Raw genomic sequence first — 16,669 nt, 5'->3', positions numbered from 1 at the left:
TTAAAGGATGCTATTTCTGTTAATAATCTTCTGATGCCTCCTTTAGCCATTGATTGTAGAAATCTTAAACAATCTCTCTTTGTAAAAATAGGTGGAACGCAGCAGCTTTACCACTGTCAATGGAAAGCTTTGACAAGAAACGCTGCACTATATGTTTGGGCTGTAATTAGTATAGAGAGAATCAGCAGTAATTATGTTGTCTCTGCTTACAGTTCTGTGTTGACTTCTTCTCTGTGTCTTCTTCGACTGTTTCTAGTCCCTATTTTTGTTCCCTGTAGTTGTTAACTGGCTGCTGGAATACAGTGTGTATGGGTTTGGAGTCTTGACGTCGTGATAAAATGCAGCACCACAGATGAAGAAGGTGTGAGACAATCACTTACACACGGTTCTTCTTAAAATCTGCAGCTCATAATATCTTGAAAATGAACGACATAGCCACATCCGCTTCAGAGTACTTTGGAAAAAACACTTTCACCTAAAACAGTCCACGCCTGCATCCACAAATGTAACCTGAAGTCGTTTCATTCTTTAATCCAAGTATCTGCTTTATAAGTACTGTAGATGTGATGGATATTTTAAGTGTGTGTGTCAGCATCCTTTCTTTTTGTGTAGCTTCAGAAAAACAAGTTCGTCAGCTGATACAGAGAACGAGGAATCCTTTTTTGCCTTTTATCTCACTTTGTCCCCAATTTATATTCAGATTTTCAGCCAGAAATACAAGTCTGCCAAGTCTTCTAATTATTGTTTTCTTCTTAATCCACATCCATGGGAAATCTTTCTTTTAAGAATCCTTGTCCAAACTTTCTTAACAAGCCCTGAAACCGGTGCTTGAAAAGGGAGATTCCAGTGAGCTCCTCGTGTCTCTATGTGAAAGGACAAAAAGAGAAAGTTAATGAGTAAAATATGTTGCTTGTTCCAGGAAGTGCACCTCAGCATTACTCACTCAGAATATATTCTGACAATGATAAAAGGTTGTGGGTGTTTTTATTCGTGCCTTTGAAGATAACTTCTAGAAAACAGATATTAACTTCTTGTTAAAGTTATTAATATTGAAAGATTTCATGAGCTATTGTGGGTAATAAACTTGCGATGACTGAAACAGAAAAGCAGAAATAATATGGTGGAAACGTCTCTCGCCAATTAAAATTGGCCAGTGCTGAAAGCCCGACACCAAAGGTTCTGAATAATCTCCAATTTTTTCGGGCTGAAATGATCCCCTGAAGCTCTCTTTAGTTTCAGTTATTCTTAAAGTCTTCTGCAGGTCCAGTTAAACCTGAAACACAAAGCATTGCTCCCGTGTCCTATTGCTTCCAATGAGGACTCATTTTTGGGACTGAATGCAGCTGAGTCAATCGATCAAAGTGGTGTTTGTATATGTTTCTGGACCTGAATGGATTATGATTACAGTGAATTGGACTCTAATTGGCTTGAATTGGACTGTATCATTGAAGTGTGATCACATTTGTTATGACTGATCTGCCCGAGGAGCCTAAAGTGATAATCAAACCACACCTTATTGGATGTGTTATTTATTAAATGCTATCTTACAGGGAAATCAGTCATTTTAGTGTAATTTGATTAATGTAGTTCTTTGCCATGAATGTTAACTGGACTTATAAGTACTGGATTTTATGGTACCGTGGCTTAGTTGTTCAAAGTGCCCGTCCAGTTAACAGGAGATCCTGGGATTCGAATCCCACCAGTACACCAGCAGGTCAGCGTGTGGTGAAACAAAGTTACACAACCCACCATGCAAGTGAATGAAAACTACCAAGGCCTCAGCTGTGCCATGCTGCCAAGCTAACGATGAACATAAACCAAGTTCCTCACATATGTACAAGGTGCTAGGTCCCAAGTAGGGCTGGGTGATTAAAAAACGATCTGAAAAATTAGATTGTGATTAGATTTACATGGCTCTCAGTTATCAGAGTATCCTCTTGAAATATCAGTCAATATAGAAAACAATATTGTGATAATATTTTTTTGCCATATCGCTCAGCCATAATTCCAAGCGATGGGAATCTTCTCTATCAAAAGGTGTGTTTCCAACTTTGCAGACTTTGGATTGGCCAAAATAGATGCTGAATGAGAATAAACACGCAAACAAAGAAGAAAATGTAGATTTGACCTGAGTATGGAATACATCCTCTGAACTGAGGATTTGATTTAGTCTTCAGAAGGTTTGGGGATGGTTTCCAAACATCCACACAGGAATGGTTTCCACACATTTAACGAAGCCTGCGAGTGAAAAGGACCTGGAGTGGGAAGTGATCATGCGTTCAAGTCCTTTGCCGATGTTGTCATAACTGAGTAATCTGTGGCAGGGATTTTTTCTAGTAGTTTCAGCTCGAGAGGGTGTATGATGTGAGCATGACTTTGTATCTTTTATATATAGATACATTTCTATATATATATATATATATACGTGTACATTGGCTGACTCGAGGGAGTATGAAGGGAAAGATGTTTCGCACCGCGTCATCTCTACTTTACACGCTGCTGTGTTCATTCATCTTTATGGCCAGTATATTTATATCTGTCTGCTCAATCGCGGGCTTTGGGTGTCGTTTTTCATTCTGCACATTCCTGAGCCGTGATAAGAGCTTTCACTGTCTCTGCTGCCAGGACGTCGGGTGACATAAGAACAGTTGGTGGGAGTTTGTGCTTTTATTGTGGGTCAGAAGTGGCGCAAACGTTTATGGGAAGCGCTGTTGAGCAACGTGTAAACAATGGTAATTCGTTCCATGTACAACGTTGCGATACCCAAAGCTTCTCCTGGGATGTCTACGGAGGCTAAATGTGTTTTGCAACATTTTTATTCATTACAATAAAAAAAAAACACCAGATTGCTATTTTTCCGTGTTCTTTGTGATCAGATGTACTGCGTGTGATGTGTTCTGTGCCTGTATGAATGATCAGAATGTGTCTGTAGGGTTTTTCACCTCCCTGTAGACACTTAAACAATCCCGTCTTTCTCTTCGCAGGAGCTACAGTCTGAAGAAGGGACAGTTGGAGCGGGACTACGCACAAGTAAGACTGGCCGGCCAGTGTTGTATAGATTCTTCGTCTCTGCTTGTTTGTCACTTTTGTGATTCAGCCGTAGTGCGATAGATTGGTTGCTTAATGTGTTTCTCTTGAAAATACAAATACCTCTCAACATCCAGCAATGGAACCCATCCAAACTGAAGTGTGACAATCCTGATCATGAAGACGTTTGATTGTATTGGGGTTACTGAGTACTTGGCAGCTTCTTACGTCCCTTTTTTAAGGCTTCTCTAAAGATTTTCTGCTGAAGCTTGTGAATATATCTGCTGTGTGGAAACATTCTAAGTGGAAAACAAGAGCTGTCCAACAGCCACAGTGAAGCATTTACCGTACGTGTATGCATTAGTAGTTAGTGTCTTACTTGCAGTAGACCGCTGTCAGAAGATGGCAAACCAAGCTAACAGCATCTGAAAATGAAGACTGGAAAGATATCAATATCCAGCTGCAGCCGCATCACAGCTTCTTGATACCAAATGTGCAAATGTTGTTCTAGTTCACTTGAAATGATGCAACTTAAAGCCTGAGAAAAGCAGAAATGAATCTTTGTTTTGAGTTTGCTACATATTGACACTATTAACCACTCAGCCAAGCGTGAATGATTAAAACGATCACCAAGTAAAAAAAAAAAATCAAAATAACAGGAAAATGAAACTTAGGGGCCAACGGAGTTCATTTTAAGCAAAGCAAACTGATTAGATGTGAAGTCCCAAACGCAGGATAGCATTACTTGATATTAGTTATTATGGTCACCTTCCAGCTGTGGACTAATGGCGTTTTTTCCAGCACATGGTATGACACGGTACAGCGTGGTTCGACTCAGCGTGGCTTTGCCGTGTTCTTTTCTTCATTCCAGTCAGTGTCCCCTCACTGCCGGCAGGATCAGCCGTTTATCATGGCATCGTGTACGAAGCTGTGGAGACACTGCGCTGTGTGTGGGTGTTAATTACTTTACATGGATTTAGCAGACGCTGTAATCCACAGTGACTTAAAAATGACGAGCAAAGAGGAGCATGGGGTGGCCGTTTGCAGCAGGCGTTTTAGTCAAGAAGGGGTTTGAATATGTTTTGGGAAGTGATCGTAATGGCTCAGTGTTACAGAGCTCAGCAATGTTCAGTGGAGGGACAAGGATTGATCTGTAAATCCATCCATGCGGTTAATAAACCTTTCATTAGCACTGAACACAATATGCAACCCACTGCCTGCTTAACTTTCAAATGACTTTATGGAGCAAGGAAGTACGATGCAATCAGCGTTTGGCGTTGCTTCTTTGAAAACCAAACGTATGGTACCATGTAGTGGGAGAGCACCAAAAGGTGCAATCGTGGTCAACTTGTGAAACTTAGGTGCTCATGGTAAGTCCGAGCCTGCCGAGGGCGATGAAGTGCTGCCAATGCTGCCAGGTCTGCATTGGCGGTGCGTTTCAGCATAACCGTTCACAAAATCTATCTAGTTCTCCCTCTTCTCCGTGTTTCCCTGTCATTCAAGTCAACGGGTTCAGCAGATTTCGGCATCCAAGGCAGACGTATTTCGGTGATTTGTCTGAAAGCAGAACAGCCAGGTCGCTTGTCGCCTGTCAGAGGCAAACACACGCAGATGGTGCTATTGTAATGCATTTGTGATCCCGACCAATTCATGAAAAACAGTTTAACAGCCCAACTTCACAAGTCTGTAAAAGTTCTCTACCATGGAACATGTTTTAAGTAACTACTGTCTAACACGTATGACTTGTCTCCCAGCAAATCTCTGTATTTGCTTTATAGTCTGCACTGTTTTTTCCCCTTAAAGACACTGCACACTTTATTTAGTCCATTATTATACACCTGTATTCCAGCCGATCATTTTAGGGTGTGAAGGAACCCACAGGACTGCCCTCCACCCCTCTCTTCCTCATGGTCTGCCTCTTCTGAGATCTGTAGTCCTACATAAGCATTGGAGCACATTATTACAATATGAGAGAACTCAGTCATGAGTAAAACTGGCCCAAGATGTTGGAGGACACACTGCAGAGCATTATGGCTGTTGGCCAGTTAAAACCACCAGTGAAAATCACGCTATAATTTCCTCCATCATATATTTCATGTCGCTCCATTCCTCTGTGTTTGGTGAAAGGTTTAATTGACTAACAGTAGGAACTCCTGCTTTAATGCCCGATATTTCATCGTTTTTTTTAAAAAAGATTGTTACTGGTGCTGTACTGATGGCCCAATCAGTGACAAAAGGACAATTTTCTAACGTCTGACTGGTAAAAATAGTCAATGGTGTCCTTGCCAGGATATAAAACAACAAACAAAGCGCTGGTTGAGCAATGTCAGCTCATTTGTTTCTCGGGTTAAAAAAAAATGTAATAACTTCTGATGAGATTTGGTTTTAATAACAAAGAGCAAGTACCATGCCGGAGGTGCATGCAGCATCTGAAATGAAAACTCAGATACAGAGAAAGGAGGCTGGATAACCCGGAAGAGTGATGGACGTTTTCCGGCTCACTGGATGTCACAACTTCAGACAGACGGGGCTCGAAGTAAAATGCCAGGGCTGTCTGATATTCTGAGTTTTTGACTTAATTGTGACCTAAATATATGCTCTGAAGCACATAAAGTTATGTTTCTGTCCCTGTTAGTGCATGTTTGTATGCGTACAACTTGGAACATCCCTCCGAAGATAATGCTTTTGATTCACCCACCTTCGAAAGATATTATGGAGAAACAATTAGAAAGGAAGTATGTCCTATTTGCAGTCAGCTTTCGTCAAAAGCGTTCTGAAACAAGGCCCTCTGCTTTCTCTTGAACTGAGTCGTCAGATGAGTAAAAACTCGCAAACCCTCGCACATCTGCTGCAGACCACATTCGGTTTCACTTCCCTTATTCCTGCTTCGTTACCTACAGATGTGTCACTGTTTCTCAGTCCCTCTGTCTTTTGCAGTTCATGTGCATAAGCCACGATCAGCAATGTCTATCCAGCAGTGTTTTGTATACTGCTTTGTAGCACTGCCACCAGCAAATCTACAAAGCAAGCAATCCTATGTTATCTCAGTAGTCTCAGTTGACTTGACAGCTTTGGAAGCGATACCTGCTTAGACAGCTTTACAATGCTACTCTGTCTTAGTATATCTCAAGATTTCAGTCAGACATTCAGAAACATTTTTTTACACGCCACTGAGAAATTGATCAAGATAACGCTTAAAATTCACCATGAACACATTTTTGGGGTTTATTTTTTCCACTTTGTAATTTCAGTGTAATTATGCTGTAATTTAGGCAGGTATTACTCTGACTCGAACATTTGGGATTTCTCCATCATGTAGTTTGCCTTTAACAGAAGAAGAAAAGCATAAGAAAGAGCAAGCGCAAAGTAGCTGGATGAATAACTGAGCTGTGATTGAGAGTATGTTGACGGGAGTGATCCCTGGAGAGTGATCCCTGGCAGGTACTGCTGAAATAATATCCAGGAAGTCCATTTCAATGCAATGGCACCCTGAAACCCTAGTTGCAAGTGCTTCAGTTATCACGCAGATCTTTAGGTTAACAACCAGGTTGCAAAAGCCATTTCTAGACAGCATGTACCGTATTTTCCGTACCACAAGGCGCACCTAAAAGCGTTTTTTTTTTCACAAAAAACGGCCGTGCGCCATATAATATATAATTCCAAAATCTGTAACGGATACCGCCATTTTGAATTTACCTCGGGGAGCGCCGAGCATTCATCGGGGCATTAATCCCCCTCCGCATCACGCACCGCTCTCCCTTCGCGCCGCTCGTTCACTTTTGCCTCTTCGCTCTTGTACATTGGAAATGAATGGCAACTGGCCACTTCTGTCGCTCGCTTTGCGATCTAATACATGCACTACGTGTGCTGGCAGCGATAAACCAATCAGAGAACATTAGGTAATACGTACGCCTTATAATCAGGTGCGCCTTATGTATGGGTTTAGTACAGAAATGGACCCCATAATTGAGGCTGCGCTTTATAATCAGGTGAGCCTTATAGTGCGCAAAATATGGCAGTTATCATGACGCTGGTATCCACAGGCCTCATTCAGCAACAAAAAGGGCCACAGTGCACATGCAATATTTACCATTTGCACAAGATTACACTTTAAATCGAGTGAAGATATCTCTATTGTCTCAAAGTAATTGGTTCATCTCAAAAACATCCAACTGCCTTAAAAATTCTTAGCAGTGTGACCATCAAGCAGAGCAAAGCGATGGCTTGATGTAATTTGCAGAAACGATCGCTTTTTGACATGTTTGAGATTCTTGAAAGTAAATCCTTACACTCCTAAATGGCTGAATTGCTCTACACTGCAGGTATCACCTGAGCCAATTGCGATCATTGGCTTAATGTGAGGACGCGATCTCCGCCGTCACGTCACCTGTGTTTTCGTCAGACGAGGGGCTGCAGCGCCACGCGAAACTCTGAAAGCCCTCAGAGAGCTACAGCTTTACAGTAGCCATGGGAATTCATATCAAGCTCACAGACATGCAAACGTGGTGGATGAGAGCAGTTGAAAATATTGATATGCAATCACAGAGAGTGTGAAAGCCTCAGCAGCAGCTCGAACACTTGTTGATTTTGGCTCAGACGCGGTGAGAAAACGACTCAGTGCTACAGCTAATTAATGCGGGGAAAACCGTGGAGGAGAAAAGTTTTAACAGCCCAAACAATGCAATCCGTCGGAGTCCTCCGAACGGCAGCTCATAAGCGAAAAGGATCACCTCCATCATGTGATCTGTCCGTTAATGCGACTGCCTATCTGACACCTATGTCCTGTCGAAAGCCACACATAGAAGCATGTTACTAACTCCCATCGCAATATGTTACAGAAAAGCACCAGAGAGGCAATTCAAACACGACACCGGTTTGTTGGATTAGTGGAAAGCATTGTGTGTCTTACAGCTGATAAAGTTATTCAAATAACACTTGTTTTGTAGCTGTGATATTGTGACATACACACAGGAGAGAAGTGTGGGGAGAGGAGAAGAGGAATGTGCTTGTTTCTGTACATGTGTGTGTCTATATTTACACGCGGTTTAAATTAAGTTTCCTGTGGTCATCCCGCCAGGTTTCAGACGCTCATTATCTTCCCCTCTCCTCATTTAGTCTCGCCTGTGTGCCGTCTCTCGCTATTCTATGTCAGCGCTGTCTAGTTCACCTTAGAAAAAGATGCTGCCTAGCAACAAGCCCTCTAATCAGTAGGACAATGGAACCCCTCCTAATTGTAGGTGTGTGTGTATGTGTGTGCGTGGGTATCTCTGAGCACGGTGGATTTTCCTTAGTAAATACGTGATTAATGAGAAAAGATTTAGTTTAGAGAACCAAAAAAAAAAAACGAAAAAAGGAATCAATTGTCTGCTTCTTTTATCATGGACAATGGGAGTTTACTCCAGCAAGTCTGCCCTTGGCTTTTGTCTCTCTTGCCATTAGACACTCAAGGTAGCCGACTACTGGCAGTTACTCAGAAAAATCGAGCCAATCACTTGTTCCAGCAGACCAGGCGGGGGAAGCTTTAAGGGACATTTATAGAGGCAGGGAAAGACAATTACATACTGATTTAACAAAATAGAGCCTGAGAAATAGGCCAGAGCACTGGTGTGGGAGGACAACGGAGTGCCAGAGAAAGTGAAGACGCTGTCATTTAACCTTTGTCCTTTCAGTATGTCAAACCAGGCAACCCCCCCCCAGGGAGTCAGCCACAATTACCAGCCGCCAATCAAAAGCTCCGTGTCTTTTGTGTGTGTAAGTGTTTGTGTGCTCGCAGGAGAGTGTGTTTGCTGTTTGTCTCATGTTCCCCTCCCACGATCAACATTACTGGAATAGTTTTAGGCTGGGGTCACACTCGACTGTACTGCCCAAAAAGGCCTGCCTGCTGTGGCTGCCGCTGTGTGTCTGCGTTCCTCCGAGCACCCATAATGCACTGTGACATGTTCATTAGATTTAACATGATGGAGGATTTCGGGTTATGTAAGACCTGTGAATACATTGTGAGTTCTGAGAAGTCTAAGGTTCAGTGTGTGCATCACATTGGAGAAACTACACTGAAGATGAAGTGCAAATGGAAGACACTCGGGAGTTATTTTTCTCTCGTATCTTCTACATTACGTTTTCTCCTCTCTTTACCGTCTTTTCTCCCTTCCCTTTCCCTGTCTGTGTTCCTCTCACATTTCTTTATGCAGCCTATGTAACAGAAACTCATTCACTTACTTTCCATCACCACTATTGTGCTAAACGTGGAGTATGGTGGGGTGATTGGAAAGTCACTAATTGCTGGGTTTGACGTGACGTCACATTGCTGCATCGCGAGAGCGGGAAATGCAGATGGAGGGCAGGAAGTGAAATGAGGGTCTGCTGTCTGAAAAAATCCTTGTTTTGTGTGGTTTACGGTTGCTCTACTCATTCTAACTGAGAAAAGGGAAAGGTTTTTTTTTAGAGTCGTTCATAAAGGTGAGAAATGTAAAAAGCTCACAGAACAACACCGTAAAAAGTGGATTTTAAACCTATGTCTGCGTTCGGGAGGAGCAGAGACTGTTCATGGTTTATGCAGCGATCATTTCGTCAGAGGTATGTTAGCTCGCTAACTTGTTTTTTGTGGCCGTGTTTATATAGCATTAGTTTGTCGTTAAATGCTCATTTACTTAGTAATGAAGTTACTGGTAGTCTAATATGGACTTCATTGGGACTTTTTAGGCTGCCCTAGCGCTTTTGGTGTTGTTGAGTCTTTAGACTTGTATGTTTCATTCTTTTATGAAACAGACTAACGCCTGTAAGATGTGTTGAATGTTTGTTAACATTATAGCCGCTACTGCTAGCATCTTAACACATAAAACCATATAAGAATAAACACTCACCCTGGCGAAGACTAAACGATAATCATCGTGGAGCCGTTTGGTACCCAGTTTGTGGACCCACCCGCTGACAAAAAAATGATATGCCTCCAGACTTATATGCTTTCATCTGCTGCTTGGTGTAGTAGGATGTCTGAAGGACCAGACAGTTTGTGATGTCAACAGCCTCGATTGTCGGCAAATCTTTAGGTTCTGTCGAAAAGTCACTCATCTTCATGAGATATTTGTTGATTAATTTTGTATCTTTGGCTCTAAATCCGTACAATACGGACTCTCTGCAACACTTTCCTCTATAGACGTATTCTCCATTTTTACTTCCTGCCCTCCATCTGCACTCGCGCCACCTTCGTGCGTCATCATAATCACGTGACTGAAACCCAGCTATTGGTGATTTTATGTTCTTTTTTTTATAATAAGCTCCTCCATGATTTAATTCTCTAAAAGTGCTGTATGGAAAAGTGGGGACTCTCCTGCCCTCCATGCGCAAATCACACAAGCGCATTCGAAAAATATATCACCAGTCACAGATTATAGGGCTTATGAGGCAAGCTGCAAACATTCATCATATCTCCCAATCATTTCATCCATTTTTCCCCAAACATATAATGCAGTCTGTTTGTATCTGCTAAGCAATTAAAGATTTTCATCACCATTAATCACCCATTTATTCCACTTTGAATTTGATAGAGGGATACCAAAAATGAAAGATCTTCAAATGCAGTGAAGCCATATTTGAAAGAGTGTGGAGAGCTGGCTCCTTACGATGAACTGTTTCCAGCCATGCATTTCCCTTTAAAAAAAAAAAAAAAAGTGGCCCTGTTGCTAACCTGATGTTTTGAAATGGGAGCCTCAGAAGGGAAGCAGCAGAGTAGAATCTGCAGCTGCAACGCACATGCAAACAAAGGTGATTGGATCGTTTATTAATAGCGTTAAAAGCGTCTAGATAGGTCCAGGTTATGTGTTAGCGGTTACTGAAAAGCACACTTCGCTTACCGCCTCGGGGTGCGGAAATAAAGACCTTGCTGATCCAAAATCACGGTGATCTCTCTCTGTCTCTCTCCATCAGTACAGATTTTGCCCACCCAGTAAAAGCGAGCTACTACCTCTGAGTCAGACTAGAATAAAAGCTACATTGATTATCAGGCTAAGAGGAAGAAAAAAAAGACCGAACAACAAGCCAGACAGCAAGGACAAAATGTGACAAGTTCTCTTTAATCTTACTGTAGCCTTTCACCCATAAACATACACATCATCCTCACACACAGTGCGCCTGTACAAGATGCCGGTGTTGTCTTCTGCCACGTTAAACAGAAACAGCTCATTTTGACCAACTCTTCACTCTTTCCCGCTCCTCTTCCATTCACACACTCCTCTCCCACATCTCTGACTTTACTTCAGCTCTCTACAGGTGTAGATATCAGAGGTAATGTAAGCCCAACACACACTGCAGGACCGTAGGCGAAGAAAAATGCAGACAGGGAGAGATGCGAGTGAATATCAAGTATATTGATTTATGAGAAAGTTGAGAAAGTGAGGGGGTTGGAAGGCAAATTCACAAGCAGGAAGAAATCAGAACGAGGCAGCAGAGAGAGAGTGTGTGAAAGGGACTGAGCTGTAGACAGGAAAGAAAACAAAAAAAAAAAACACAGTGAGCTTAAGAAAAAGGCAAAAATATCAAGGTGACTGCAGAGTTGTTTGTCAGGATGTGCACGAAAAGTTTGCGAATGAGGCAGAGAAGCTGTCCCGCCGCTCACTAATGAATTTAAGCACAAAATGTTATGACCTCTGTGCCCTTTGAAGTACGACATGATGTGAAGTCTGCTCTGCTTGCTGTTTTGTAGGCAGAAAAATAAGCTGTCTGTACAAAGTGGATGCGGTGAGAGAAGGAACAGCAGCGAACATGTGCTCAGCCAGTTATCTTTCAGGCCACTGAGCAACAATTACATCATCGTATTTGCACCAGTAATTGTCGTCTGTCCCGTGGACGTACCCTTAAATTTGAAAGATGAAGTAATGTGAACCCATAAATGGACTCACATATATTACAATGGTGAAAATAATTACAGGATGTTCAGTTTGGCTCACCAAGCGACTTGCTGAAAATTCATAACATTCAGCCTTTCCTTCTCTTCCGTTCACTTTACCTTTGTCTGTCAACCTGTCTTTCTCTCTCTCTCTCTCTCACACACACACACACTGGTCTCCTCAGGATATCCTGCTGTCTGGGCACCCTGTTCGCCATCATGATTACAAAAACAGGATGTGTGTGAATGTGTATGAGTTTTGCCGTGTGTGTGTGTGTTTGTCAAAAAAAAAAAGAAAAACGAAAGAGATCAGTTCCACCTCACCCAGACCACATAGGAAGGGCTGAGGGGTTGCTATGGCAACGTGCTTTCCAGGTGGATGCCAGGCGATGACAGCAGAGAAAGGAGGATGGAGGGATGAGATGTGGTGTGGAGGGGGGAGCCTGGGCAAGGGGGAAAAATGCTGGAAAGATGACCACGCGGCTGGAGAAAGTCGAGGAAACGCGTGGAGAGAATAAGCAGCAGATGGGCTTGATATGAAAGCAGGGGACGCAAAAAAGTAAGGTTTGTTTTTTTTGGAGGGGGCAAAAATCCCCTGAAGTTGGTGAACAGTGAAGCTGTTCCAAGCTGTAACTCAGTGTGCTTCTCACCAGTCAGACTTTGCCCTGTTTTTTTCTGATTTAGCTTCTGCTTAGACACCAACTTGCCATCATAAGTTGTACGATCGCTCCAGTGCGGTTTGGAGCCAGAACACGGAAGTCAAGGATGTTTTTACTGAGGGTGGCGACGCGGAGAGACAGCCGTGCTCCCGTGATGTTTCGGAGGATTCTGCGGGGATACTTTGTGGATTAAAAAGAATAGATAAAAGGATGATAGGTCGCCATATTTATATTTGTATTACAATAATTGACATGTTGGCTGGGAAGAATTTCTACTGAAGACAATAGCAGTGAAAGAGATGAGGGTCAAAATCCACTCACCAGGTTTTATGAAAAGATTAAGACTCTAAGATTGACTTATAGCCACTACGGTACAACTGATAATTTGACTGATTCATTCATGTCTACAAACTGAAAACTGGACTTTATTGAGAATGTGTCATTTAGCTTTAAAACACTTTGGTGTTGGCTGTTGTGTAAGTCTGTAAAGACGATTTTTCTGACTGGAAATGCGGGACAAAAACGTTGAATTGAAAACATTAAAAGCATCCAAAACAGGAGACGGCTGGCCGGTCATAAGTGGGAATTTTAGATAGTGAGTTTTGGAAAGGGATGATTGGACACACAAAAAAAAAACCCGAATTTGAACCATTTGCTTCATCAGTGACAGAGGTCACCCTGGTTACCATCCCAGATGTCCAGATGGACCAAATCCAGTACAAACCGGATAGCTAGTGTCTCTGTGGGACCAGCTATTTGAAATGAATCTAATAATGAAACAGTTATGCCAGGAGTTGGGAGGGAGCCTTGCTGTGAAAAAAATTTATTCAAAACCGACAACAATGTGGTGTGACAAGTGGATGCTGCTTTCAGAAAGACAAGACAGAGTAGGCAAAGCGCAACTCTGTCACTATAAATGATAGTTAATCAGATTAGTATGCACAATCATGACAGTAAGTGTCTCAAGGCATTAACATTATTGCTTAAAATGGGCATTTCAATATACTGATGCTGCACCGGCTGACCTGCTGTCAATGCTCTGCATTACCGAACTGCAGAGAAGCCTGTTTTTGATACAGTTCGCCAACACAAAGACAACAGGGAGAGAAGGAAGATCACTGCATGAAATGGAAATGAGGAATTAGACAGGCGGATCGGGTCGGCGGTTCAGACCGTTCACGGGCAGGTATTCTTGCACGTTGGGTCGGGATAGACTGGCTCTCATGTCCGATTTGGCTCGGTGTGGATATTAAAAAATCTTGACCTGCGCGCCGCTACGACAAACTCTGATCTCTCTCATATCAATCAGCCAAGGCTCAGAGCTGCTCCTTATCAAAACAATATAATTATATATGTTAGACATATAGAGATATATATTATAGAATTATTCATGTAGTACTACGATAACAGGATAACAAATAATTTCATAAGAATTCATATTTGAGTAATTGTTCAGCAATTTGATAACTAAATGGCCACATTAAGTTGGATGTGACTGATCCAGTTTATCTCTCCAGGTGTTAAAGTGAATGCACTTTGTCCCTTGGTCAGTAAAGTCTGCGGGAGCCCCCCCCCACCATTTCACAGAAGTGCTGTAACAATGCTACAAATTAGATCCAACAAGGTGCTTTTGTCTTTCTCGGAGCAGGACGGACAGACCACTCGTCCCGTTATGTAGCTGAGAGCATGAGTCTCACCCGTCAATAAACCCCCTCTCCTCTCCTCTCCTCTCCTCTCCTCTCCTCTCCTCTCCTCTCCTCTCCTCTCCTCTCCTCTCCTCTCCTCTCCTCTCCTCTCCTCTCCTCTCCTCTCCTCTCCTCTCCTCTCCTCTCCTCTCCTCTCCTCTCCTCTCCTCTCCTCTCCTCTCCTCTCCTCTCCCCTCCCCTCCCCTCCCCTCCTCTCCTCTCCTCTCCTCTCCTCTCCTCTCCTCTCCTCTCCTCTCCTCTCCTCTCCTCTCCTCTCCTCTCCTCTCCTCTCCTCTCCTCTCCTCTCCTCTCCTCTCCTCTCCTCTCCTCTCCTCTCCTCTCCTCTCCTCCCTGTGCCGTGTGTTTTTTTCCGAACTGATGTCCCCGCAGTCAGAGAGACTTTCATCATCACCATCCACACCTACTCCACCCTTCCCTGAGTCACAGTCAGAGAGGGTGACTCTTCGCGAAGTAAACCTGTTTCCTAATGCGTTGCACAGTGCATGTTTTTTTGTGCCATGAGGTTATTTTATGTTTGTTTCTTTGTTTTTCACGTGTATTAATGTGCTTTGCCTCTCATCGTAGCCTACATCAATGAGTATCGGTTAACAATTTCCTCCAAACAGTGGGAATGCTTGACCTCTTCTAGATATAATTAATTATTTTCGACCTGAGGAGTCATGGCTGCGTGGGAGTTTGGAAGCATGGGGGGGGGGGACCGGTTCAAACCGAGTGCTAATGCCGAGCTTTCGCTCAGTGTATGTATGAACCCAATGAATTTGGAGAGTTTCAAAGCTTTGAATAGTCACTTTTCAGTGATTCTCACACACAGTGAGCCTCACAGCTGACTCTTTCCTGCTGCTTTTATGGAGGTCTCAATCTCTGTCTTCCGTATCGGACAAAAAGGAGATTTGCCAGCATCTGTTTTGTTTTATAACCTGAGGCATTCTGTGTTGTCTGCGTAGGGCTTTGTGTTGGATTTCTTTATATTTATCGCTGAGAAACAAGAGAGGGAAATTTTCTGGAAGCATGCCATAAATGCTCTCATAGCTTGAAAACCTATCCCCACCACATTTCTGGAGACTTTTTATAAAAAAAGATTTAGAAAAAAAAAGCATGAAATAAAGCCTTCATGTCATGTGAAAATAATCATCAACTTCCTTCTTGGTATCCTGTGTGAAATGACCATTTTAGGGAACAAAGTGAATCTGTTTTTCTGTGAATGATTGAAAGTATTTCGAGCCTGTGTAAAGGACTCCTCATCAAACCAGTCTCCTGTGACTCGGACTCCTTTGTGGGACGTACACAAACTTGTCCTTCCTGCCTCTAAATGTATTCAAATCCCTTCGGATCTTCTTAGTGTTTTTCTTTTAAGTGTCGGGCTACGTTTTGCTTGCTAGTTTTCCCCTTTAAAAACTCAGCGGGAACACATGCCCTTGACTCAGTCGAGTCCTCTTTCACTTTCAGATACAAATGACTTACCTTAGAAACATGTTGCACGCCCCACGTTAGAGGAGGCTAGACCCCAGTTGTCTCTTTATAATTGCAAAGTTTTCAGTTTTCATACTTAATGCGAGGGGAACCGCGGTATAACATGTGGAACATAGGCCTTTGCGATTTGAATAATTAGGGATGGGGAGTGAAGGATGGATAAGCGGAGAGTTGATGATTGAGAGAGAGGAGAGGAAATTGGTAAATGAGAACTGAGAACAGATTAACAAACAGATGTGGAAGCGTGAGCAAAGAGTGCCGTTTCGGGTATTTTTCCGTCCCTAAGCCCCATTTGTCCTGATTTGCTTGTTATGCTGGCTCTCCTGGTTTGTTAACCACTGTTTTATTAATGAGAATTTTGCTCTCCTACATATGAGTACACACATACATACACACAGGGACACGAGGGCAGAGTGTGTGTGTGTGTGTGTGTGTGTGTGTGAGCTGTCGCCACTGACACAGTGACCCAGTCTAGAAGATGTAGGTTATCCTTGCTCGCAGGCTTTGGGATTCTGCTCGTACACACAAGAGCTGACAGGGTATTGACTGCCGCTGACTCAGAGCGTTTACTGAGTGCAAAATGGAAAGTTTTTCGCTTCGTAATTGAGCTAGAAATACATTAGACTACTCAGACCGCTCTTGTGAGGCGACCAAGTCGGAGTTAAGTCTCGGTAAGGCAAAGGAATGACGCGGAACACTGTCTGGATCCAGTCTTGACCGTCTTGTCTTGTGGTGTCTGACATGTGTTGGGTTCCTCACGAAGCTCACCGTGACGTTACAACGCTCATGTCAGAGTACCGACAATTTGACCCACTGTCGGGTCCTATTGTATGTTTTTATGTAACAGGAGTAGTAATGTGATCACCTCCAGCGGTGTGACACTGATTCAGGTGATAGAAAACAACTGTGGTCCGGCCTTTTTTTTT

The 16,669-nt window shown here is 42.9% G+C and overlaps 2 protein-coding genes across 3 annotated transcripts in view; one reads left to right on the top strand and one right to left on the bottom strand.

Moving 5' to 3' along the window:
- The window catches only part of LOC140314403 (F-BAR and double SH3 domains protein 2-like), a 58,585-nt gene that overhangs the window by 10,715 nt on the left and 31,201 nt on the right, over positions 1 to 16,669 (top strand). For both annotated transcript variants that reach the window (XM_072392574.1, XM_072392573.1), the window contains exon 3: positions 2,985 to 3,030. In XM_072392574.1, the coding sequence (XP_072248675.1) occupies positions 2,985 to 3,030 (46 nt within the window). The remainder of the gene's footprint in view (positions 1 to 2,984; positions 3,031 to 16,669) is intronic.
- p2ry2.1 (purinergic receptor P2Y2, tandem duplicate 1) overlaps positions 1 to 16,669 on the bottom strand; it is a 41,208-nt gene that overhangs the window by 17,175 nt on the left and 7,364 nt on the right. The gene's annotated exons all lie outside the window — the stretch shown is intronic.

The sequence above is a fragment of the Leuresthes tenuis genome, unplaced genomic scaffold (genome assembly GCF_036924035.1).
Source record: "Leuresthes tenuis unplaced genomic scaffold, fLeuTen1.0.hap1 SCAF_9, whole genome shotgun sequence".
Lineage (NCBI taxonomy): Eukaryota > Metazoa > Chordata > Actinopteri > Atheriniformes > Atherinopsidae > Leuresthes > Leuresthes tenuis.
The sequence above is the reverse complement of the archived record's forward strand: the minus strand, read 5'-3'. Positions and strand labels throughout refer to the sequence as shown.